The 25,412-nt window shown below is 36.6% G+C and overlaps 1 protein-coding gene across 1 annotated transcript in view; it reads left to right on the top strand.

The window, feature by feature from the left end:
* Nucleotides 1–3,078: 3,078 nt before the first annotated feature.
* The window catches only part of FGF7 (fibroblast growth factor 7), a 125,094-nt gene continuing 102,760 nt past the window's right edge, over nucleotides 3,079–25,412 (top strand). Inside the window, exons 1-2 of the mRNA XM_053719894.1 lie at nucleotides 3,079–3,307; nucleotides 3,798–4,341. Coding sequence (XP_053575869.1) covers nucleotides 4,056–4,341 — 286 coding nt within the window. The 5' untranslated portion in view covers nucleotides 3,079–3,307; nucleotides 3,798–4,055. The remainder of the gene's footprint in view (nucleotides 3,308–3,797; nucleotides 4,342–25,412) is intronic.

Below are 25,412 nucleotides of genomic sequence, written 5' to 3'. Positions count from 1 at the left end.
TCCTTACTTAAGGACTACCTTGTCCCTTAATGTTTCACTACAGTGAGTCATATAAAAGCAAAGTCTCCCCACCTGGAAGAAAAAGGCACTTACCTGCCAACTCTGCTGTCCGGCATGTAGACAGCTTACCAGCTATGCAAGGACACAGCTCCTCACAGAGACTTCAATGAAAGAAAGGACAGAGTCACCTACTCTGATTTTCTATAATAGGGCAGCACAGATGTTACGAAAACTCGGTAAGGCCCACCTTACAATTCCTAAATGCTTAAAAGCCACCACTGCCCTTACTAAAGAGACTAACATGGAGTACAGCTAAACCCAAAATATCTTGCTTGGAGCAAAAAAAATTCAATTTTCTTCAGACACCAAAAACTTCACCTCCTCTGTTGATAGTGGCAAAGAGAATGACTGGGGATTGTGGGAAGGGAAGTGATATTAAACAGCTTTGCTGTGGTGCTCTTTGCCTCCTCCTGCTGGCCAGGAGTTATATTCCCAACAGTAATTGATGATTCCGTGGACTCATCGTATCTTAGGAAAGAAAAAAAAATCCGGTTTAAATAAAAAAAAAATGAGAATAAACAAAAAACTGATTTGTATCTACCCTGCTTAGATGTAAATTGTATTGTTATGCAGAAACATTTAAACTATATCAATATGTTGCAAAGCTAGTGCACACAAAAGGAACAAAAATAAAATCACATAAATGGTTATTTCATGTCAATATAATGTTGCTATGTATTGATCTATAGCTTATTTTAAATGTAATCTATTTCAGGGTAGGTGAAACAAAATAGTTAGCATGTCTCAATTTCATGCCACAAATAAATCTTTCATTATGTGCCCCAAAAAAAATCAAGTGTTGTCAAGAATAAGAAGAAAGGAGCTAGAGGCATATTGCTTTGTTACTCATGTTTGTTTTCTTTGAGATCATAGCCATTTTAATTAAATTTATTGTTTCATGAGATTTGTAGACCGGTTTATATTTTCTAACTTTCTGCTGTGTTTACAGATACATCAGAAAACAGTAAACATTTCAGACATCTGCCCGCAGTCTGTTATTTACAGCATTTACAACTTCTCGTATCCTTTGAGATAAAAGAAAAAACTCATGCTTTGCTTCTGACTATCATACTTTGGCTGTCTCAATAATGGTAAATTTGAATGTTCAGTAACTGCAAAGTAGAATTCTATTTAAATTATGCATAGGTAAAATACACATTCTCACATTCTTGATTTTGAAGTTGTAGTGAACAGAAATAGATGTTACAGCATCAAAAGGAGCTTTCTTTACTGCTAGAATTTCAGTTAAAAAAATACTTTTCTTTCTTTGTGCCTGGTATGCAACTAAGTAATCTGTCTGGGGAGTTTATTTTATTGGAATGTAAAGTTCCTGTGACAGGCAAAAAAGATAAATAGTACTAGCAAGGTAGAATGATATTACACTTCATCCCTGAAATACTTTCCTTATACTCCCACAGCAAAAGTTTATCCCATGAAGATTGAGTCAAGTACACAATGAAAGGCAGCTGAGCATTCTCACACAGTATGGAACAAGGACTCTTTTAAAAAATGTTCACTTACTAGTCAAGATAAGTCTTTATTTAAAGGACCAGTCAACACATTAGATTTGCATAATCAACAAATGCAAGATAACAAGACAATGCAATAGCACTTAGTCTGAACTTCAAATGAGTAGTAGATTTTTTTTATAACAAATTTCAAAGTTATGTATATTTCCACTCCCCTTGTACCATGTGATAGCAATCAGCCAATAACAAATGCATATACGTATAGTCTGTGAATTCTTGCACATGCTCAGTAGGATCTGGTGACTCAAAAATTGTAAATATAAAAGACTGTGCACATTTTTTTTAATGGAAGTAAATTGGAAAGTTGTTTAAAATTACATGCTGTATCTGAATCATGCAAATTTAATTTAACCTGAGTGTCCCTTTAAGAAACTGTTAGCAACAGGCTTCATTTAGGAGATGCCTCAATGTGGAATATTTTAAATAATTTCTCATAATGAAGGATAGTTTATGGATATTAGTTTTTCATTAGCAGGTAAACTTCTGTGTCTCTTTAATCAGATAACATACAAAATCTACTTCAATTATATTTACAGAAAAAATTATGCGGCATAAATGTATATGAATAGTGATGGACATATTAGTTGGGGGGAAAAGGCACAATTGGTTCAGGTCACTTCTTCAGTTGGACCTGTTTCAGATTGTAATCTTTATACCAATAAAACATTTTTGATAGGTCAAAGAAGCACACCCACTATGATCAGATTATAAATATATATGTTACTTTCGCATTGTGATAATTGTTATCCCTACTGTTTGCAGCTAAAGTATTTCATATCTTCAGGCTAAAATTTCTACCTTATATTCCTGTTGCAACTAAATGCTATATCATCAGTGCTAATGCCAGACGTTAGAATTTGTAGTATTAAAAGTTTAATCTTCATAGACAACTCTAAAACTTATGTTGATAGTACTCTAATCTAAGCTACATTTAGCAATAACCTACTTATGCTTTTATAATTTATTCATGCCCTTTCTATTTGAAATAATTATAGGTTCCATTGCAGGTCAAATCTACTTTTGACAAATGCAAGAGATTATAGAAGGCTTGATTTGTTATGTTACATTGTAAATTTTAACCAAATTTATTTAATTTAAATAAAAGTTTTTATTTCCAGCTGTAAATTTTCCCTTTTCTCATTTTTAACCTCTTAAGGACATATGACGGAATTTTTCCGTCATAAAACAATTGAGCAAACTGAAAGCTGTGTCCTTAAAGGGTTAATGGTTGCCTTACTATTTATTGCCATTCAGAAACACAAATAAAAATATATAACAAACCATGAAATTTCCCAATTTGTTTCATAAGCATTCTTTACATTGTGTTAGGTGCAGCTATATTTTCCTGTAGTTCTTATTACTAAAAGATTACTGTAGTTTTCTCTAACTCAAAGCATAAAGCATGTATGTAGCTCCCTCTGATGACCACTAGAAAATACACAACATTTTCCCCTTGTTCGTGCATTCAGCTGCTGAGTGGTTAGATCTAATTGCTTCCAAGTGAGGTCAGCAAAAGGTATTTATCGAAAAGCATTGAACAACAACAGGCTCAACACACACAGAAAACCCCTCTTGCGTGTTGATTTATGGAAACAATTAGGATTGTGCTGGAGTTTTTCTTAGTTGAGAAATAGTGTGTCGTTTCAGAATCTCATGTTGCAAAAAGCAGGCTGCAGAAATGGAATATGTGTATATCCAGCTGTTATCAACAAGAACAAGTAAGTTATCTCTACTTTTAAACAAGGCTTATATTATTCAGGACTTGGTTATTTGGCTGTGCAATTAGATAACTGTAAGATATGAAAATCTTTTGCTTCTTGACAGATTTAAACATACTTTAACCGCATGTCTGTGGTTTTTTTTTTTTTTTTTTGTAACATGATGTACTGACAGCTCAGCTAAAGTTGTGAGCTGATTTCTAGAAAGCATGCTTCAACAATATCTGATACACAGTTTGAAGCAGTGAAAAAACTCTAAAAAATTATGGAGAAAAAAAATCATGATGCATTTAAACAAAAAAGGCACAATATAATTACTATTATGTATTATTTAACATTTTATTATTTAAAAAGGTAACCAATTTGGCATAGTGTTTAGTTATTTTCTGCTACTTCTGCATATGATAATTATCTTCACATGCATGTGTGTAAATCCCTATCTATAAACATTATGGCTTCGTTACAGTTTTGTTACTTTTGCATCTCACAGTAAGTCCAACTAGTCCAGAACATTACGAGTGCAAGAGTTATTCCATCCTGATCTGAGAGAAATTGTGGCAAGACGGCATTAAAGATTTATGGCATAAAAATCTGCAAAAGACAACACGGAACGTGTGGAAATATCCTAAGGTGTATTGTTTGTATAAGCAGTAAATACTCCTAGAAGGTCTTTGACCTAAAAACAGACATCCACCCAATATTTAAGTTTCATTATGATGTTCATGAACACCCTGAGCACTGCACTATAATGCGCAAATGGATACTAACTTGGATCCTGCCAACTTTGCTCTACAGACCATATCTTCACATCATCTTTTTACTGGGTACTTTATCTCTAGCTTGCAATGACATGACTCCGGAGCAAATGGCTACAAATGTTAACTGTTCTAGCCCTGAGCGGCATACCAGAAGTTATGATTATATGGAGGGAGGGGATGTAAGAATCAGAAAACTTTATTGTCGGACTCAATGGTATCTGTGGATTGATAAGAAAGGTAATGTGAAGGGTACACAGGACCCAAACAACAGCTACAGTAAGTAACACTCCGTTATTTCATTGACTGCTTATTTGATGCTACTGATTTAAGTTGATTTAATTTCAAGGTCTCTGATTTGGACACCTCATTAATACGAAAATCTTGGTTTATGTATTTAGTGTTGATTTTAAGATGTGTCACATTAACTCATATCTTGCTGGTGGCTTGTAGCTCTGCTAGCTTATTGTTTAAATCTGGCAAGTATTAGTGAAGGCAGCATGTATCTGCAAGTTATTTAAGACATTGTGGCAATTTCTAAAATATTCTGCACTGAATTTAAGAATTTGTAAAGTTTGTATGTGTGTAGACAAATCCTACTAAAACGGCTTTTGACTGCTATGTATACATTTATCATTATAGACCCTATTATTATTGTTGAATTATTGACAAGAGCATGGACGTTGTGGTAAATCAAAGTAAGAAGTAGTAAAGTAATAAAATCCACACCTTTTTTTTAATAACACTAAGATAATTTGAGTTAAAATTAGATATGTCTTGAATAATAAATTATTTAAATAAAATAGCTAGGATGGTCATATACAAATGGCAATGCCTAGACACCAAACCAGAGGAAACTCTTCTACTTAAATGAAAAAAGACAGACAGTATTAAATGACAGTTTGAAAGATACTGAACAAATATTAGACATATGAGCTATCTTTTGGCATAAACCTTATGCAATATATTTAATATTAGGCATTAGTGGCACTAAAATCCAGATCTTAGTGTGTTGCACTTCACAAGAAAGAATCCGTTTAGAAAAGAGACAAGCGCCACAAGCAGCTGCCTTCTTCAATGTCTATTTTATATCAAGGAAGAGTAAATAGGCGTTATCAATGATAATGAGATGTGTGTTATATGCATAGAAATACAGGCAGGCAGATGTTGAGAAAAAGACAAAAAAAAGAGAGTGAGACATAGAAACATACAGGGATGAGGAACAACAGGGAAGGAGAAGCCAGTAAGCATGACAGAAAAAAATTCATATACTGGGAGTTAAAAAAAAAAAAGTGGACAGGAAGTTGAAAAGGAAACATATTTTAATAGAAAATTTCTCTGTAAAACAGTTTTATTTTGAAGTTAGAATGTAGAAGACTCAAAAACGACTTTATATAGATAAGGTGCTAGAAGCATTTGATAGACTGTCAAAGCGGATATTAATACTGTAACTATAAAGCAACTGTTTTGTAAATAACTTTAGTCTGCATATAAACTATGTTAAATAATTTATTTTTTAATTTCAGTTCAGATTAATACATTAAAAGTTTAATAGGCAAAGTGTTCTAGTATTATGTTTACTATTACAGCAGCTACCCCTTTCATTATATTATTATTATCATTTATTTGTATAGCGCCGCCAAATTCCGTATATATGTAAGTAAAAACATTACTTTCTAAATGAAAGATTTAATCGCACCAATAAACACCACCTGTGTACAGTATCAATAGGTGAATTAATACTAATAGTCAGATCAGTTGTTCATTAGTTAAATGTAGCCCAGCTATTAACTCAGGTTAAAACTTCACAATAACGTATTGTTTTACTGAAATGCAATAAAATGCTAATAAAATGTTTTTCTTATAATTCAATTATCCTGAACGCAAGCAAGTGCTTAACATATGTCGTTTGGAATTATTGATCTGTGATTACTTTACAGACACCTGTTACCATTTTTTATTCTTCAGCTTTTGTTTTCAATTTTGAAAGAAAAGGAACTAAATGTTTGGGTTAGAAACAGGTATATGTGTGACATGCGACCGGGGTATATAACTTTATTCACATTTCTAATAGAAGATCCCAAAACAATGATGTACACTTCTTCTTTATATGAGCTTTATGTTAACTGTAAGTCATGTGAAGCCTTTTGTAAGCATCACATCTAACAATAAAACTAGTTAAATATGCTAAGCAGCACATAAAGATTCTCTTTAGTAAAAATAATGTTGATTTATCTTGCTTATTTTTTTGTTTGAATATTTAAAACTTCACAGGAAACCCTGAAAATTCATGAAGTGAAAAAATACTAAATATTACATAGAAAATACTTAACAAAAATACTTGACATATCCCAGGAGCCAGGAATCAATGGCTTCTAAAGTTTTACTTCAGCCTCATAATGTTCATTTAATTTATTTTACCTTAACATATATACAAAACTTTCTGGTCTTTCTCACAAACGTTTTCTTGCTAGCTCCTAAATTTAAAATAAATTTGTTGGCCCCTGCTTTACAGAGTTGCCAAGGCTAATCATTAGGCACAGAAACCTGCGCATATGAATACAAATGTGGTTAACCATAAGACTTATAAGCATGCTATTCTTAATGAAAACCGCTGTTCGGTTTCTAAAACAATAACAGATGTTAACTGAGCACACAGGAATAAGTTCACCACAAAGATATAGTAAGTGTACAAAATTGTATGAATACTGAATCCTGGTACTATTTATTATATTAAAGCTGATACCATTAATGCCAGTTATTACAAGTAAGAAAAAAATATTATATATATATATATATATATATATATATATATATATATATATATATATATATATATATATATATATATATTTGAAGCAAAAAATGATCTGATGAAAGATCTCATTTTGATCTGAAACGTCATCCAATAAATTTGACACCTTTTTGCCAAAATTCTGTGAGTGCATTGTTTTTTGCTACTGATACCAATGCTGCACCCAGGTGGCTGAGCCAGGAGGGAGGATTCATTTTTACATATCTTTTATATATATATATATATATATATATATATATAGCGCTGCGGAATCTGTTGGCGCTCTACAAATAACCGATAATAATAATAATATATATATGTGTGTGTGTGGTATAGCACGCTAATCTGTGTGATATATAGGTTTTACAGTTCATCACCTTTCTACAGAAGTTATCAGCAGTTACCATAGCAATTACTCTAAGGCATTAGTGCTAGTTTATTTCATTATTCATTAGTTTAGATTTGAAATAGATTGTCAAGTTTTATTTGTGACGCAACATATGATTCATCCTTGTTCTATCAGACAATATACATACTTTAAATTATAGAGTGGGGTGAATTCTTTTAAGTTCTTGTACAAATCTGTTAGATACACAAAACTGTCAAAATGACTAATATAAATATGTTCCCACTAAATGTTTTTAATTGGTGAGCACTAGTTTTGAACCCTGAATCAAAGATGGTGCAGTAGCTACTTTAAAGTCAAGACCTTTCATGTGGTAGTTGCCACACCAAAGCTATTTTATTCAATGAATTGCATTTATTTGTATACAAAGAATGCCATTTATGTTCTGTTACTATTTACTACACATTAACACATTTTTAATATCTGATGGAAATAAGCAGTGAAACAGCAAAAAGTTAAATATGAAAGTGTTCAATTGGTAACCTAATTACTAGCTCCAGACAAAATTACTTTACAGTTCCATTCATAGCCACCTACTACTGAACTTTGCCTGCAGGCAAAGGATGGAGCCTTTGTTAAAAGCATACACATATACATTTAAAGGAGCACACAGCCGTCCATTTGAGTTCATAATGTAAGGTGATTTAATGCTGGAAAACTATGAATATATGATTTAATAGTACATTATAAAAATCCAGGTTATCTACAACTAATAATCTTCATCATGTTTTTAACATAAATCAAGGAACTATACTGTATCTTATAGAAAAATGATATTAGCATATGCTAAGGGTTTTACAAAGTGATTAAAATGAGTTGATGGTACTTGCTTTTTCTCATCTACAATCATTTCAGATTAAAACCCATAACAATCTCCCTTGAAATGAGGTCATGTCGGACTGAGCAAATGGATTTATAAATCCTCCTTGTAGAGATGTATTCTGTTAGGGTCAAGAAACCAGGCTAGAGTCTCAGTAATGAGAGCTGAATCAGTATGGAGAATATTTTATTCCTGTCAATCTGACAGAACAATGGGAGTATGCAGGCTAAAGTTATATGGCCCATTAGTTTCAAAATAAAGCCCAGTTGTTTAAAGAGCTGCTGTTTTTTTAACAGAAAAAAAATTATTCACACTTTATTTTTTTCTTAAAAACAAAAATCATTATTGCACTGAAATAGTTTATTACTAAATTATTTATACTAGAATTGTATGACAAATCAAATAATCCTTCATTATAAAGAATTTATTACTTTGTATTCAAGCAAGTTGGGTTTGTGAAATAACATCTAATGTACTTTTTCTATGGATATCTGTTTAGGAATTTTATGATGGATATATTGGTATAATTCACTTATTGAGATTGGGCCTCTTCTTAATTTCCTTTTTTTGCACATGCTTGTATTTTGGAAATAATAACAAATGAAAACAGTTTTAAACAGCCAGAAAACATGATTTAGTTTGATAAAGCAAAATTATATATCAAATGTTAGGTATTATATTAACACAAAAAGTGTATTGAGAAGATTAAAAAAAAATCATAACCATGAATTTGTAAGTTTTTGATAACTAAGATTTATAACAAATGACTTAGGCTTTTATGATCTGTTGGAAAAGAAAATTGTCGTTTGCATTTTCTTAGAATTAATGCTTAAAAGATGATAACTAAGCTGAGTTTTGGGGGTTGGCAAATTGAAAAGAAACTTGCTTTTGTGAACAATTGTGCTTCTACTACACTCCCTAAAGAGACAAGAAAGCAAACGTAGTAACCTACAAGTACTGAAAGTTAAAACTGCTGGTTAAGGGATAGTAAAGTCAAAATTAAACTTGCATGATTCAGATGGAGCATGTAATTTTAAGACACTTTTAAATTTACTTCGATTTTCAAATGTGCTTTGTTCTCTTGGTATCCCTTGTTGAAAAACAATACACACATATGCTCACTAGTGGGAGCTAGCTGTTGATTGGTGCCAGCACACATTTGTCTCTTGTGATTGGCTAACTGGATGTGTTCAGCTTGTTGCCAGTAGTGCAATGATGTTCCTTCAGCAAAGGATAACAAGAAGATAATGAATCAAATATGATAATAGAAGAAAATTAGAAAGTTGCTTAAAGGGCCATTATACACTCATTTTTTCTTTGCATAAATGTTTTGTAGATGATCTATTTATAAAGCCCATAAAGTTTTTTTTTTTTAAAAAAATGTATAATTTTGCTTATTTTTAAATAACATTGCTCTGATTTTCAGACTCCCAACCAAGCCCCAAAGTTTTATTTGAATACCGTCAGCTACCTTCTCCAGCTTGCTCCTGTTTGTGTAAAGGGTCTTTTCATATGCAAAGGAAGGGGGAGGGGGGAGTGTCTTATTTACCACTTGCAGTGGGGTTTCCAACTGCCTATTCAACAGAGCTAAACTGAAAGCTTCTAAGTAAGTTTTTAAACCATTTTATACTGGATTTTTATATCAATATCTGTGCATCTTATTCTTTATAGTGGTGTCTATTACATGCAGTTATATGAAAATGAGTGTATACTGTCCCTTTAAAATTGTATGTTCTATCCAAATCATGAAAGACAATGTTGGGGCTTTAAGGCAACTTGTTTCATGTTAAAAACCTAGGTTACAGATTTTGCTTTTTGGCCTCTCTAGTGAGGGTGGAACAAAGCACAATTTTTACACAAAAGTCAGAGATATTATTCTGCCTTTGAAAGAACCTTAGTAATCAACCACAATGTAGAGGAGTCAGGCTCACATTATTTAGAGGGAGTTTAATGCAAGAATTTCCATACTTTTTAACATTTGATTGGAAACAAACTATGACCTTTTTTGCCACATAATTTCCTAGGTTTTTAACTGCAAAAAAAGTATTTGTGTATGTGCCTGCACAATGTGTGTTTAGTGTAGAGATCATGTGATGTGCGTGTATATAGTAACTGTGTGGTACATGTAAGCAGTGTTTGCGCAGTGAGTGTGCCCAATGTATAATGTAGTGTGGGGTGTGTGTAATGTTTTCTACGTAGTGTGTTTGGTATGTGCAGTGTTTGTGTGGTGTGAGTAGTTTATGTGTGTAGTCTGACAGAAGAGTGTGAGAAAGTCAAACTAAACATAACAACTATATATACGAACACACACATGCTACAGGTACTCACTTCCCTCCAGGCTACAGCATCAAACAGACAAATAACTGGGACTATTACTCGCAAAAAACCTCTGCTACCAAATTGTTCCTGAGGATATATTCACTTTTTTCCAGCTGTGTACTTCTATTAAAGGGACAGAAAACACATAGTTGTCCATAATTGTGGACTATGTGCAAATTTAATAACAACAATAAGGCTTTTACTTTACAAAAATAATGTTGTATTTAGTTCCCTAAAAAGTAATATGTCCACATCTGATATCCTTCCTGCCTGTTTTTAAAACAAATCACAGATTTGTTGTTAAATCACAAACCACTCGATTTTTCAGATATCCTTTGTAGAAGAAAAGGCAATGCACATTGGTGAGCCAATCACATGTGGCCTCTATGTGCAGCTAATAATCAAAAGGTACTAAGCCTTTCTACATAAGCATATTAAAGGGACAGTCTACCATAGAATTGTTATTGTTTTAAAAGATAGATAATCCCTTTATTACCCATTCCTCAGTTTTGCACAACCAACACTGTTAAATTAATATACTGTTTACCTCTGTGATTACGTTGTATCTAAGAACCTTCTTCCAGCCCCCTGATCACATGACTGTGACTGTTTATTATCTATTGTCTTAAATTTAGCATTGTTTTGTGATAAATCTTAAATAACCCCCTGTGCCTGAACACAGTGTTATCTATATGGCCCACGTGTACTTTGTCTCTTTGTGTTGAAAAGAGATTTAAAAAGCATGTGATAAGAGGCAGCCCTCAAAGGCTTAGAAATTAGCATATGAGCCTACCTATGTTTAGTTTAAACTAAGAATACCAAGAGAAAAAAGCAAATTTGATGATAAAAGTAAATTGGAAAGTTGATTAAAATTAAAAGTCCTATCTGAATAATGAAAGTTTAATTTATACTTCACTGCCCTTTAGCAAATGATATCAAGAGAATGAAGCAAATTAGATCATAAAAGTAAATTGTAAAGTTGTAAAATTGTAAAGTTGTTTAAAATTGCCTGCTTTTTCTAACTCATGAAAAAAAAATTGGGTTTCATGTCCCTTTAGGTATGTTCTAAACATATGAAAAAAGGTGGTCTGTATCTAGGCAACCATTGCTGATTTTTTTTTAATCAATATTAAAGTAAAAGTACCCCTATCTACACCTAAAATATTCAATCAATTTACTTGTTTCAGCATTTCTTGTTACTGAGGTTTCCCACAGCAATGTAACATTTCAAAGAAATTTGCATAATCCGCAGTTACAAGCACTAGAATAATCCAAAAATTTGGTCTGAGACAAAAATAAAATGTCAAACCCTGACAAACTACAGCACAATATTGGTGATTAATTATTTCTAGAAAACCATAAATATCTACAGTGGAGTCTTTATTAGTTTATGAATGATTTTATCATTAAAAGTTTATCAACAAACTCTTCAGTAAGATATACTACAATTAATCGTATTGACTACATCAGATTTTCAAAAGCACAACAAATGTCTCCAAATCTCAGTCACTGTCACCAGTGTTTAGATGCTGAGAGAAGTTATAGTCTGGGAGAGCAAAATGGTTACTAATCTTAACTACTGTTGAGAGGTTAATTATATATACTAATTAAATGCTGCAGGCCAATATAAAGAAGTATTTGCAACCAAGGAGCAGCCAAACGTTTTGAATAAGGGTCCATTTCCATTTATTCTTTTTCACAACTATTGCATAACTCACTACAAAGTTCCAAACTGCCTATGGAAGCAAAATCAGCACAATAACTTTTAGTTGGGAGCTTTAAGAAATGGGTTTCCATGGCCAAGCACCTGTACAAGTCTCACATCAACATGCAAGATTTCAAGTGGGGTGCTGTGAAGACATAGTTTTACTAGTTTGGTGTGGAGGAACTTCAGTGGCCTGCAGAGGGCCCTGACCTCAACCCCACTGAACACCTAAGGAATGAATTGAAATACAGATTGCAAACCAAAACTATTTCATATATAAAGAACTATAATATCAGACTAAAAATATGTTAATTGTTAATTAAAGCAATCAACATACTTACCTTAGATACAGATAAATAAACCGGATCATACTGGATCATACTGTAAGCTGCAAGAAGTAATGGAAAGGGTCTCTCCGCTATTAATGTTATTGTTTAAAATGCCTCCTTTATTACAAAGGTGCTTGCTTGGGAGAGCTACTGCACATGGCAATATGAAAGATATATAAATACTTAATTACCAAACAAAGCAGTACTGTCATTGCTGATTCAGACTCATATCTCATGCATGATGATTCTGTGAGGAAGGGTGAGCCTGGCTCTCCTGTCTTGTCAGCAGGATAAAGCCAGAAAGATGCTGTTCTTCCTATAAAAGAGATCTCTGGTGCTCCTTTATTGAGCCAATACACATTCCGTACCTCTCTCCACCACACTGATAAAACAGAATCTAGGTAACTCAGTAATGCTCACACAAAAAGAGAGACACGCTCAACCACAGAACGAACAATAGTGTAATAGCTTGTTCTATGGCAAGTTACCAGCCTCTTTTTGCCCAGAATGTGCCTTATACAGAGAAGAATTTTCCTGTAGTATATCAGTCTGATACTGACTAAATAGTACAGCCCAGCCCCAAAATACCAGGCAATCCCTCTCTGAACTATAGACATGGCAAACCTCAGACGTATGTTTTGGCCTAGTGTGGGCCTGGTCAGTGAGGTGCAGCCATATCTCTCTAGGCACATTGGGCAACAGGTCCACATCTGGTTTCCCGCCTTCCCCCTTAGGGAGACTTCCCCAAGGGTCATAATTTGCATACACAAAAAGAGAAAAGCGTTGAACCAGGGAATGAACAAAAGCCCTAATAGCTTGTTCTATGTCAAGTTCCTGCCCTAGAAACAGACTCTATTTGCCCAGCACCAGGCCATAGAACAAGCCACTGCTCTGCTGTTTGTTCTTGGCAGACTGCCTCTCTTTCTGTTTTTGCATTTTTATTATGACTCTCGGTAAAGACTCCATAAGGGTGATGGGAAAAACCAGACATGGAATCATTGCCCAATGTGCTTAGAGGGATATGGCTGCACCTCACTGACGAGGCTCAAAGGAGGCCAAAACATTTGTATGTAGTTGCCATTTCCTTGATCAGAGGAGAACTGCCTGGTATTTCAGGGCTGGACTGAACTTGTTAGTTGGGATCAAACTGATATACTTCTGGAAAGTTTTCCTCTGTGAAAAGCACAATTTGGCGAAAAGAAGTAACTGCCAGGTGGTAACGGGGCCATAGAACAAGCAACTGAGCTGTTCATTCTTGGCAAACTGCTTCTCTTTCTGTTTGTAACTCGGTAATGCTGCCACCTCCCTGATTGTGCTGATGGTCATTTATGCCGACAACGCAACTTGGTGGTCCTCAGTGATGCAGAGATGTATGAGTTAATGTGTAGAGGTGGGAATGAGTGACTACCTTGGGGTAGACACTGTGCTGTTGAGGGTGTTTAAGAACCGTATAACAACATGTAGAGAGTGCGAAGAGGTATAAGGGTAACTACGTTTGTTATGTGAACAGCAGAATGGTGAAGACAAGGCAAATTGGTAAATCACACAGTCAAAAGGGGTAGAATTCCATAGTGACAAAAGGGTATTTCAAAAGGGTATTTCCTTACACATATTGCTGCTTTCTAATGCTTAGAAGGCACTAAGAAGTATTATATATATATATATATATATATATATATATATATATATATATATATATATATATATATATATATATATATATATATTAAAAAGACACATACTGACAAGAGTTTAATAAATACCAGGGTGCCAGAATATAATCATACCAAAAGACAGCCCTCTCTGGATTTACAAATTTAAAAAAATTGAATTTATTAATCCATTATAAAGTTTCAGGGTGCTCACCTCTTCCTCAGATTTCAGGGTCTGAGTGGAAGGAATGAGCACCCAGAGATATCACAATGAATTAAACAAGATTTTTTTGTTTTGTTAAAGATAAGAAGTATGCTACATTTGTAACTGTAATTTCATACTCCCCCAGGACTAGTGAGAAAAATATTATATATATACAAATAGATATACATATGCATGTGTTCACACACACACATACAAAATGTTAAATACATTTACTGACATTCAAGAAGAAGTTTTATGCATGTTCGAAAAAAACTCTCATATGGACACCAACAATTTGTTGGCTCTTAATTTTTTTTGCTGTTTTTTTATATCTTTATTTCAAGGACAACTCAATGCAGTAGAATTGCATAATTAACAAGTACATAATTAAAAGACAATGCAATAGCACCTACACTGAATTTCAAATAAGCAGTAGATTTTTTTCTGACAAATTTATTTTTTTCTACCATTTTCCGGCCCACTGCATCATGTGACAGAAATCAACCAATCAGACTAGTATACTTATACTCTGTGAGCTTGTGCACATGCTCAGTAGGATCTTGTTCCCCAGAAACTGTGCATATAAAAAGACTGTGCAAAATTTGATAATGGGAGTAAATTGGAAAGTATCTTAAAACTGCATGCTCTTTATGAATCATAAAAGTTTATTTTGAGTTGAGTGTCCCTTTAAAGCAGGGGTCTCAAACTCAAATCACCTTGGGGCCACTGCTCACGTTTTCTTCTCCCATGGGGGCCGCTTCCAAAATTTCAAACCAAATTGAACTATATACATATATGTAATCATTACACACACACACACAGACCCCCCCCCCCACACACACACACCACAAGACCCAGGCACCTCTACATACTCACACATCCCAGGCCCCCCACACACCATAAGACCCACACCCACCCAGACCCCCCCACACACATACACACACCCCCCCACACACACCACAAGACCCACACCCACCCAGATCCCCCCAACTTACAAACACACATCCCAGACCTCTACACACACACATACACACACAGACCCACACACAAACACACCCAAGACACACACACAGACCCACACACACACCCACAGACCCCCACATAAACATAAAGACCCACACACACAGATCCTCACACACACACACACACACAGATCCACACACAAGAGACCAACACAGACAAAGACCCCCCCACACACACACACACACAGACCCATATTACACACACACAAACCCACACAGACACACAAACCCACCCACACACAGACCCAAGACACACACACAGACCCACACACACACACACACAGACCCCCACATAAAAACAGACCCACCCACACAGACCCTCACATCCACGAGACCCACACACAGACCCACACACACACACACACAGACCCACACACCCACACACACAGACCCACACACACACAGACCCACACACACACACACACACACACAGACCCACACACACAGACCCACACACACACACAGACCCACACGCACACACAGACCCACACGCACACCCACACACACACACAGACACATACACACAGACCCACACACACACAGACCCAAACACACATTATGGCATGGCACAGTATTTTAAACAATAAAGCAAGCTATACAGCACTTCTCTTAGATTTTTTTACATACACAAAAAGAAAACTCACTAAAAGGCATCTGTACTTGGCACATACCTCACTCAAGCTTGTCCACCTCTGCTGCTGATCCTGACCATCTCTGCTGCTGCCTGCTCAGGCTCGGTTTGCCCCACAGTCTCACTGAGTGACACCACACTCCCCCAGTGAAGTTCTGGGTTCCCTTGTAACTGCTCGCTCCAGAGTCCAGACGAAACGGAAGCTCCTCTGCTGCCACGCCCGCGTGCCGCATTGTAACAGTTCGTGGGCCGAAAATGGCCCACGGACCGGTACCTTGTGACCCCTGCTTTAAAGGATACTCAAGTGCATACATATGTGCCTGAAAAGCAAATGTCCAAACACTTAGTACAATCAAAACAGATAAGTAAACATATTCATCAACAAAAGGTACCAAGCAAGCAGCAAAGTGCAATCAGAACTTCAGGACTATGTCATTAATTAAATCAAAACACAAGGTTATAAGTAAACATAGTTGTTAAAGTGAAGGTAAACTTTGATGAATGAAAGCCCGGTTTTTAAAAATACTATTAAAAACAGGGGCACTTTCATTCATCAAAGTTTAGAAAGCAGCCGTTTTGTTTATAAACTTACCTTTATTCTCTTCACAGCCGGGCGGGTTCCCCCGCCCAGAGATCCTCTCTTCACACGTCAGCAATGACTAATACGAGTTCCTCCAATCACGGCTTTCCCCCCAAGGGAATCATTGCCTGAGGCCATGCCGTGATTGGAGTAAGCCGGATTAGTAATTGCTGACGTGTGAAGAGAGGATCTCCAGGCGGGGAAAGCTGCTACGGCTGTGAAGAGAAGAAAGGTAAGTTTATAAACAAAACGGGTGCATTATAAACTTTGATGATTGAAAGTGCCCCTGTTTTTAATAGTATTTTGAAAAACCGGGCTTTCATTCATCAAAGTTTACCTTCACTTTAAGCAAAGTGTCCCATCCAAGCTCATTTTCATAAATAAAATAAGAAAACAAACAAATTAAATCAAACAAAATAACTAAAACCACCCCAAAACAAACCATAGAGAAGGTAACACTAACCTGAAAAAATATTACGGGCTCCATATACTTGTAGGGAAAGCAGGGCAGGTTTGCTCACATATGTGGGCTTTCTTCCCACAACGTAAGAAGCAGCGGTCATTAGACTGCTGCTTCTTATAGTCTACAAGATGGCAAGGGAAAATAGATCACATCGAATCTGGTAGGAGCTAGCTGGTGGGCTCTGAATACTCCAGCCTGCAAGAATAGCACTGCATTATAGTGCGCTCCATTTGTGAGTACCCATTTATTTGTAAGATGGCCATTTCTGGGGAAGATCTAGCTGTGTTTTAACATTCTTCCCCATTGGAGCGCCTTCATCTCTTTCATTTTTTTCTCAGATTTTCCATCCATTCTTAAGAAGAGCTGACCCTGGTGATCATCTATCCTCTATGACAGCCTGTGGAGGGCGCCTTTGTTTTTTGTTACTATCTTTCTGATGGTTACATTTTGGTGAAAATTACCGAAAGCTCGCTCTCGGTGATTGACAATCCTCTCTCTCATACGATTGGTCGTGCGAGAGAAGGGGTGGCATTACACACTCAATAGAGGATCCGCTGCCCGTATGTAGCAAAGGCGAGAGGACAACTTCTCGAGTGGAGAAGCTTGTCCGCTTGCTCCTTCATATATGGGGCCCTAAGTCTAGAGGAACTAGGCAACTTACAATAATAACTGCAATAGGGAAAAGGGTAACTAAAACATTTGTTGTTGCAGGATGTCAACGCAGGGGTATATGTACCCTCATGGAGCACCCACAGACCAACGACTCTAAATAACCTCCTCAAGAAGGTTGTCAAATGGAAGATGGGGAGAGTATCAAGTAAATGTAATATTCATATCAGTGAAGATACATCTACCCTTCAAGTTTTCGTAGAGAATGAATTAACTATTTCTAAAAGGGTACAAGACTATACCTCTTAAATGTTGTGGGATGTACAAAAGATAAACTTCCCATTTACATATAAACCATCTAATTCTATTTTCAGGGTCCCCGGTGGCATCCACCTGCTTTATCAGTATGGATGGTTTGACTAACTGTCCAAAAGTTGGAGGCCTAGATTTGGAGTTCGGCGGTAGCCGTCAAAACCAGCGTTAGAGGCTCCTAACGCTGGTTTTGGCCGCCCGCTGGTATTTGGAGTCAGTGATTAAAGGGTCTAACGCTCACTTTACAGCCGCGACTTTTCCATACCGCAGATCCCCCTACGCCATTTGCGTAGCCTATCTTTTCAATGGGATCTTTCTAACGCTGGTATTTAGAGTCGTTTCTGAAGTGAGCGTTAGAGCTCTAACGACAAAATTCCAGCCGCCTGAAAATAGCAGGAGTTAAGAGCTTTCTGGCTAACGCCGGTTTATAAAGCTCTTAACTACTGTACCCTAAAGTACACTAACACCCATAAACTACCTATGTACCCCTAAACCGAGGTCCCCCCACACCGCCGCCACTCGATTAAAATTTTTAACCCCTAATCTGCCGACCGCCACCTACGTTATACTTATGTACCCCTAATCTGCTGCCCCTAACCCCGCCGACCCCTATATTATATTTCTTAACCCCTAACTTGCCCCCCACAACGTCGCCGCAAGCTACTTAAAATAATTAACCCCTAATCTTCCGACCGCAAATCGCCGCCACCTGATCGGAACAGCCAATAGAATGCGAGCTCAATCTGATTGGCTGATTGGATCAGCCAATCGGATTGAACTTGATTCTGATTGGCTGATTCCATCAGCCAATCAGAAAATTCATACCTTAATTCCGATTGGCTGATAGAATCCTATCAGCCAATCGGAATTCGAGGGACGCCATCTTGGATGACGTCCCTTAAAGGAACAGTCATTCGTCGTTCAGTCGTCGGTCCGGATGGATGTTCCGCGCTGGAGGTCTTGAGGATCCTGTCGCTTCGCTCCGGATGGATGCCGCTTGGATGAAGACTTCAATCGGATGGAAGAACTCTTCTGCCCCGCTTGGATGAAGACTTCAGCTGGATCATGGACCTCTTCAGCCCCCCGCTTGGGCTTGGATCAGGACATCGGAGGAGCTCTTCTGGACCGATCGGTGAACCTGGTATGGTGAAGACAAGGTAGGAAGATCTTCAGGGGCTTAGTGTTAGGTTTATTTAAGGGGGGTTTGGGTTAGATTAGGGGTATGTGGGTGGTGGGTTGTAATGTTGGGGGGGGGGGGTATTGTATTTATTCTTTTACAGGCAAAAGAGCTGAAATTCTTGGGGCATGCCCCGCAAAGGGCCCTGTTCAGGGCTGGTAAGGTAAAAGAGCTTGTAACTTTTTTAATTTAGAATAGGGTAGGGAATTTTTTATTTTGGGGGGCTTTGTTATTTTATTAGGGGGCTTAGAGTAGGTGTAATTAGTTTAAAATTGTTGTAATATTTTTATTATGTTTGTAAATATTTTTTTATTTTCTGTAACTTAGATCTTTTTTATTTTTTGTACTTTAGCTAGTTTATTTAATTGTATTTATTTGTAGGAATTGTATTTAATTAATTTATTGATAGTGTAGTGTTAGGTTAATTGTAGGTAATTGTAGGTAGTTTATTTAATTATTTTATTGATAGGGTAGTGTTAGGTTTAATTATATCTTAGGTTAGGACTTATTTTACAGGTAATTTTGTTATTATTTTAACTAGGTAACTATTAAATAGTTCTTAACTATTTAATAGCTATTGTACCTAGTTAAAATAATTACAAAGTTACCTGTAAAATAAATATTAATCCTAAAATAGCTATAATATAATTATAATTTATATTGTAGCTATATTAGGATGTATTTTACAGGTAAGTATTTAGCTTTAAATAGGAATCATTTATTTAATAAGAGTTAATTTATTTCGTTAGATAAAAATTATATTTAACTTAGGGGGGTGTTAGTGTTAGGGTTAGACTTAGCTTTAGGGGTTAATACATTTATTAGAATAGCGGTGAGCTCCGGTCGGCAGATTAGGGGTTAATAATTGAAGTTAGGTGTCGGCGATGTTAGGGAGGGCAGATTAGGGGTTAATACTATTTATGATTAGGGTTAGTGAGGCGGGTTAGGGGTTAATAACTTTATTATAGTAGCGGTGCGGTCCGCTCGGCAGATTAGGGGTTAATAAGTGTAGGCAGGTGTCGGCGACGTTGAGGGGGGCAGATTAGGGGTTAATAAATATAATATAGGGGTCGGCGATGTTAGGGCAGCAGATTAGGGGTACATAGGGATAACGTAGGTTGCGGCGGTTTACGGAGCGGCAGATTAGGGGTTTAAAAAAATATGCAGGGGGCGGCAGATTAGGGGTTAATAAGTGTAAAGTTAGGGGTGTTTAGACTCGGGGTACATGTTAGAGTGTTAGGTGCAGACGTAGGAAGTGTTTCCCCATAGGAAACAATGGGGCTGCGTTAGGAGCTGAACGCTGCTTTTTTGCAGGTGTTAGGTTTTTTTTCAGCTCAAACAGCCCCATTGTTTCCTATGGGAGAATCATGCACGAGCACGTTTTTGAGGCCGGCCGCGTCCGTAAGCAACTCTGGTATCGAGAGTTGCATTTGCGGTAAAAATGCTCTACGCTCCTTTTTTGGAGCCTAACGCAGCATTTGATTAAACTCTCGATACCAGAGTTAAATTTATGGTGCGGCCAGAAAAAAGCCCGCGGAGCGTTAGCAGCCCTTTTACCGCCGAACTCCAAATCTAGGCCGGAGATTGCAAACAGCCCATTGTTGTAATATTAGTTGCCTGCCAATCAACAATACCATTTTTATAAAGATGTCCTAATTATTTAACTTTACCTTATCTTTAGTCACTGCATGTCCTGATGGTTTTTAGATTATGAACACAACTATTCAGCCTTTATGTATTCATACATACAGATTACAAGTGGGATGAAATCATCAAAATCATGACCATGCTAACTTATACGCATATTAGAAATTAAACGTAAATGGTTGCGCTCGAGCCAATACAAAATATTCGATCAACAGATTATTGCGCCTAAAGATCTAGCATAAGTAAGGGTTAAAAAAAGAGTTGCACCAAGCACAACAAATACATTAAAATAAACCATTAAAGGAACACTAAACCCAAATTTTTTCTTTCATGATTCAGTTTTAAGCAACTTTTTAATTTACTCCTATTATCAATTTTTCTTCGTTTTCTTGCTATCTTTATTTAAAAAGAAGGAATATGATGCATAGGAGCGGGCCCATTTTTGGTTGAGAACCTGGGTTATGCTTGCTTATTGGTTTGCTACGTGTAAGCCTCCAATAAGCAAGCACTATCCATGGTGCTGAACCTAAAATGGGCTGGCTGCTAAGATTTACATATCTGCTTTTAAAATAAAGATACCAAGAGAACAAAGAAAAATTGATAATAGGAGTAAATTAGAAAGTTGCTTAAAATTTCATGCTCTATCTGAATCATGAATGAAAATTGGGTTCAGTGTCCCTTTAAACTCATATGCATACTTTCTGATAACAGATATTTAATATAAATATTAATAAAAAATTTTTATAAGGGTTAAAAGTTATATGACAAGGTATTTGACTGGAATGGGCTAAAATGTGGGTATGTATATCCTTTGGCGCCAAATGCAACTAACTTCCCCCAGTTTTGCTTTTAAACATTACTGTGTATCTGTGCCAGCTTTTTTGTGTGTTGTGTTCATAATGTTTGTAATGCTTCCATATAGGTCTGTCACCCAGGCTGCTCAGGGGTTAACTACCTGGGTTGCTGGGAACTGTGCAGCTGTCTGTCAGTGTACAGGGCTGTGTAATTTACAGTGGCTTAGGATGTATACCCAGTCCAGTCTGAAAGTGCGGTCCATTCCTGTGTTTATTTATATAGATATATATATATATATATATATATATATATATATATATATATATATATATATATATATATATATATATATATATATATACAGGGAGTGCAGAATTATTAGGCAAATGCGTATTTTGACCACATCATCCTCTTTATGCATGTTGTCTTACTCCAAGCTGTATAGGCTCGAAAGCCTATTACCAATTAAGCATATTAGGTGATGTGCATCTCTGTAATGAGAAGGGGTGTGGTCTAATGACATCAACACCCTATATCAGGTGTGCATAATTATTAGGCAACTTCCTTTCCTTTGGCAAAATGGGTCAAAAGAAGGACTTGACAGGCTCAGAAAAGTCAAAAATAGTGAGATATCTTGCAGAGGGATGCAGCACTCTTAAAATTGCAAAGCTTCTGAAGCGTGATCATCGAACAATCAAGCGTTTCATTCAAAATAGTCAACAGGGTCACAAGAAGCGTGTGGAAAAGCCAAGGCACAAAATAACTGCCCATGAACTGAGAAAAGTCAAGCGTGCAGCTGCCAAGATGCCACTTGCCACCAGTTTGGCCATATTTCAGAGCTGCAACATCACTGGAGTGCCCAAAAGCACAAGGTGTGCAATACTCAGAGACATGGCCAAGGTAAGAAAGGCTGAAAGACGAACACCACTGAACAAGACACACAAGCTGAAACATCAAGACTGGGCCAAGAAATATCTCAAGACTGATTTTTCTAAGGTTTTATGGACTGATGAAATGAGAGTGAGTCTTGATGGGCCAGATGGATGGCCCCGTGGCTGGATTGGTAAAGGGCAGAGAGTTCCAGTCCGACTCAGACGCCAGCAAGGTGGAGGTGGAGTACTGGTTTGGGCTGGTATCATCAAAGATGACCTTGTGGGGCCTTTTCGGGTTGAGGATGGAGTCAAGCTCAACTCCCAGTCCTACTGCCAGTTTCTAGAAGACACCTTCTTCAAGCAGTGGTACAGGAAGAAGTCTGCATCCTTCAAGAAAAACATGATTTTCATGCAGGACAATGCTCCATCACACGCGTCCAAGTACTCCACAGCGTGGCTGGCAAGAAAGGGTATAAAAGAAGAAAATCTAATGACATGGCCTCCTTGTTCACCTGATCTGAACCCCATTGAGAACCTGTGGTCCATCATCAAATGTGAGATTTACAAGGAGGGAAAACAGTACACCTCTCTGAACAGTGTCTGGGAGGCTGTGGTTGCTGCTGCACGCAATGTTGATGGTGAACAGATCAAAACACTGACAGAATCCATGGATGGCAGGCTTTTGAGTGTCCTTGCAAAGAAAGGTGGCTATATTGGTCACTGATTTGTTTTTGTTTTGTTTTTGAATGTCAGAAATGTATATTTGTGAATGTTGAGATGTTATATTGGTTTCACTGGTAAAAATAAATAATTGAAATGGGTATATATTTGTTTTTTGTTAAGTTGCCTAATAATTATGCACAGTAATAGTCACCTGCACACACAGATATCCCCCTAAAATAGCTATAACTAAAAGCAAACTAAAAACTACTTCCAAAACTATTCAGCTTTGATATTAATGAGTTTTTTGGGTTCATTGAGAACATGGTTGTTGTTCAATAATAAAATTAATCCTCATAAATACAACTTGCCTAATAATTCTGCACTCCCTGTATATATATATATGGGTGAATACAAATCAATGGTTTTTGTTTAGTTTTTTTAATTAAATCAGATTATTATTTTTTTTATTTGAATAGAAGGTTATTCATCCTGCAATTATTAGTTTATAATTATATAGCAAGATGTTGTATATTCATTGTAATGCTCGTGGGATATTCCTCTATCAGACCAATCTTGGCCGGTAGTCTTCTCATCCCGGCGTCAAGTGCAATGATAGGAAATATCCCAGAGCATAGAGAGTTTGTAAAATGAGGTAAGCAGTACTCACAGTAGGCAGGGTAGTCCTAGGCAGCAACAGGAAGACAATCCAGCAGTATAGCAGTTCAGGAGTAAACCAATAGAAGGACCAGGAACAGGCAGGAGTCAGAAACAAAAGGAAATCCAGCAGTATAACAGTTCAGGGGTAAACCAATAGAAGGACCAGACAGGCAGAGTTCAGTAACAGTATGGCAATTCAATAGTTCAGGGGTTAAGCAGGCAGAGTGGTCAGACAGGCAGAGTTCAGCAACAGTGTAGCAAATCCAGTAGTTCAGGGGTTAAACAGGCAGAGTGGTCAGACAGGCAGAGTTCAGTAACAGTAATAATCAAAGAAACATAGCACCCAGGAGACACGAAGGAACACCTATACTTGGGCATAGGTGAGAGAGACTGAGGCACTTACATGGGAAGTCTTCGCGCCACAGGAGAAATCGGACCGTCATCAGAGAGAGCGTGCAGTGATTACGTCACCGCTAGTGCCAGAAGTTAGGAAGGCGCGGCGTGACATCATGTTCTTTCAGAGGTTTCTGTAAGATTATTTTTGGCATTTTTACTTGAATATATTCTCACATAGTATTGGTTTTGTAGTTCTCAAAACTGTGAATTTGTATCTACAGAAATAACATACCCTTCTTCACAACAAGAATGCTATAATATAAAAACATATAGAGTTGAGAAATATACCTTAAAGGGACATAATTATAAAAGAAAACTTTTGGGTTTCAGATAGAGCATTCAATTTTCAGATTTGCATCTCTTACTAAATTTGCTTCATTCTTTTGGAATTTTTTGCTGAAGGAGAGCAATGATCTAGTTTAGCATAGCTGAACACACTGGGTGAGACAGTGACAAGCAGCTAGCTCACAGTATTGAATTGCTTTAAAATCTACCTATATGTGCTTTTAAACAATGGATACCTAAAGAACAAAGCAAATTAGAAAAGAGAAGAACATGGTAAAAATTTTAAAAATTGCATGTTCATTCTGAATCATGAAAGTTTAATTTTGACTTTTCTGTCCCTTCAATGTCATTACTCTTCTGCAATGTACATCAAATCAACCCATCTTAAGTTTTAAGAAGCTCAATGAATAGAAGTGTGTTTGAAGTGGAATAGATCTGCACAAGTATGAGGAGGGAGCGGCAATAATTTAAAATAAAAAATAATGTTATTCTTTTAGTTAAAATTACTTAAATTGTTATGATTAACATAATCATTTTTTTTCTCCTTCCAATAAAGCGCAGCTTAAAAATTGATAAAATATTAATGTTTAACCTAATTAGGGTTAGATTACGAGTGATATTTGCGCTCCACACATAATACCAGCGCACGGAAATGAGTGTTTGTATTTGAGGTCAAGTGCAAAGCCAACGCAAGCTCACATACGCATTACATGGAAGTTTTGCACTCAATTGAGCATGCTTCCTTAGGCTCCAATGGGAGCCTCGTTCTCATGCCGAGAGAGACACGGCATGAGAACCTAGTAGAGCAAAGGGGGTAACTCGATCAGCGACGGGCAGCAAATTTAAATATATATGTGTATGAATATATACATATAAAACTTAAATTATGCTTACCTGATCATTTTCTTTTCTTCAGATAGAAAGAGTCCACAGCTGCATTTATTACTTTTGGGAATTCAGAACCTGGCCACCAGGAGGAGGCAAAGACACCCCAGCCAAAGTCTTAAATAC

This window comes from Bombina bombina, chromosome 6, assembly GCF_027579735.1.
Source record: "Bombina bombina isolate aBomBom1 chromosome 6, aBomBom1.pri, whole genome shotgun sequence".
Taxonomy (NCBI): Eukaryota; Metazoa; Chordata; class Amphibia; order Anura; family Bombinatoridae; genus Bombina; species Bombina bombina.
Note: the sequence above shows the minus strand (reverse complement) of the source record. Positions and strands in the feature narration are given on the sequence as shown.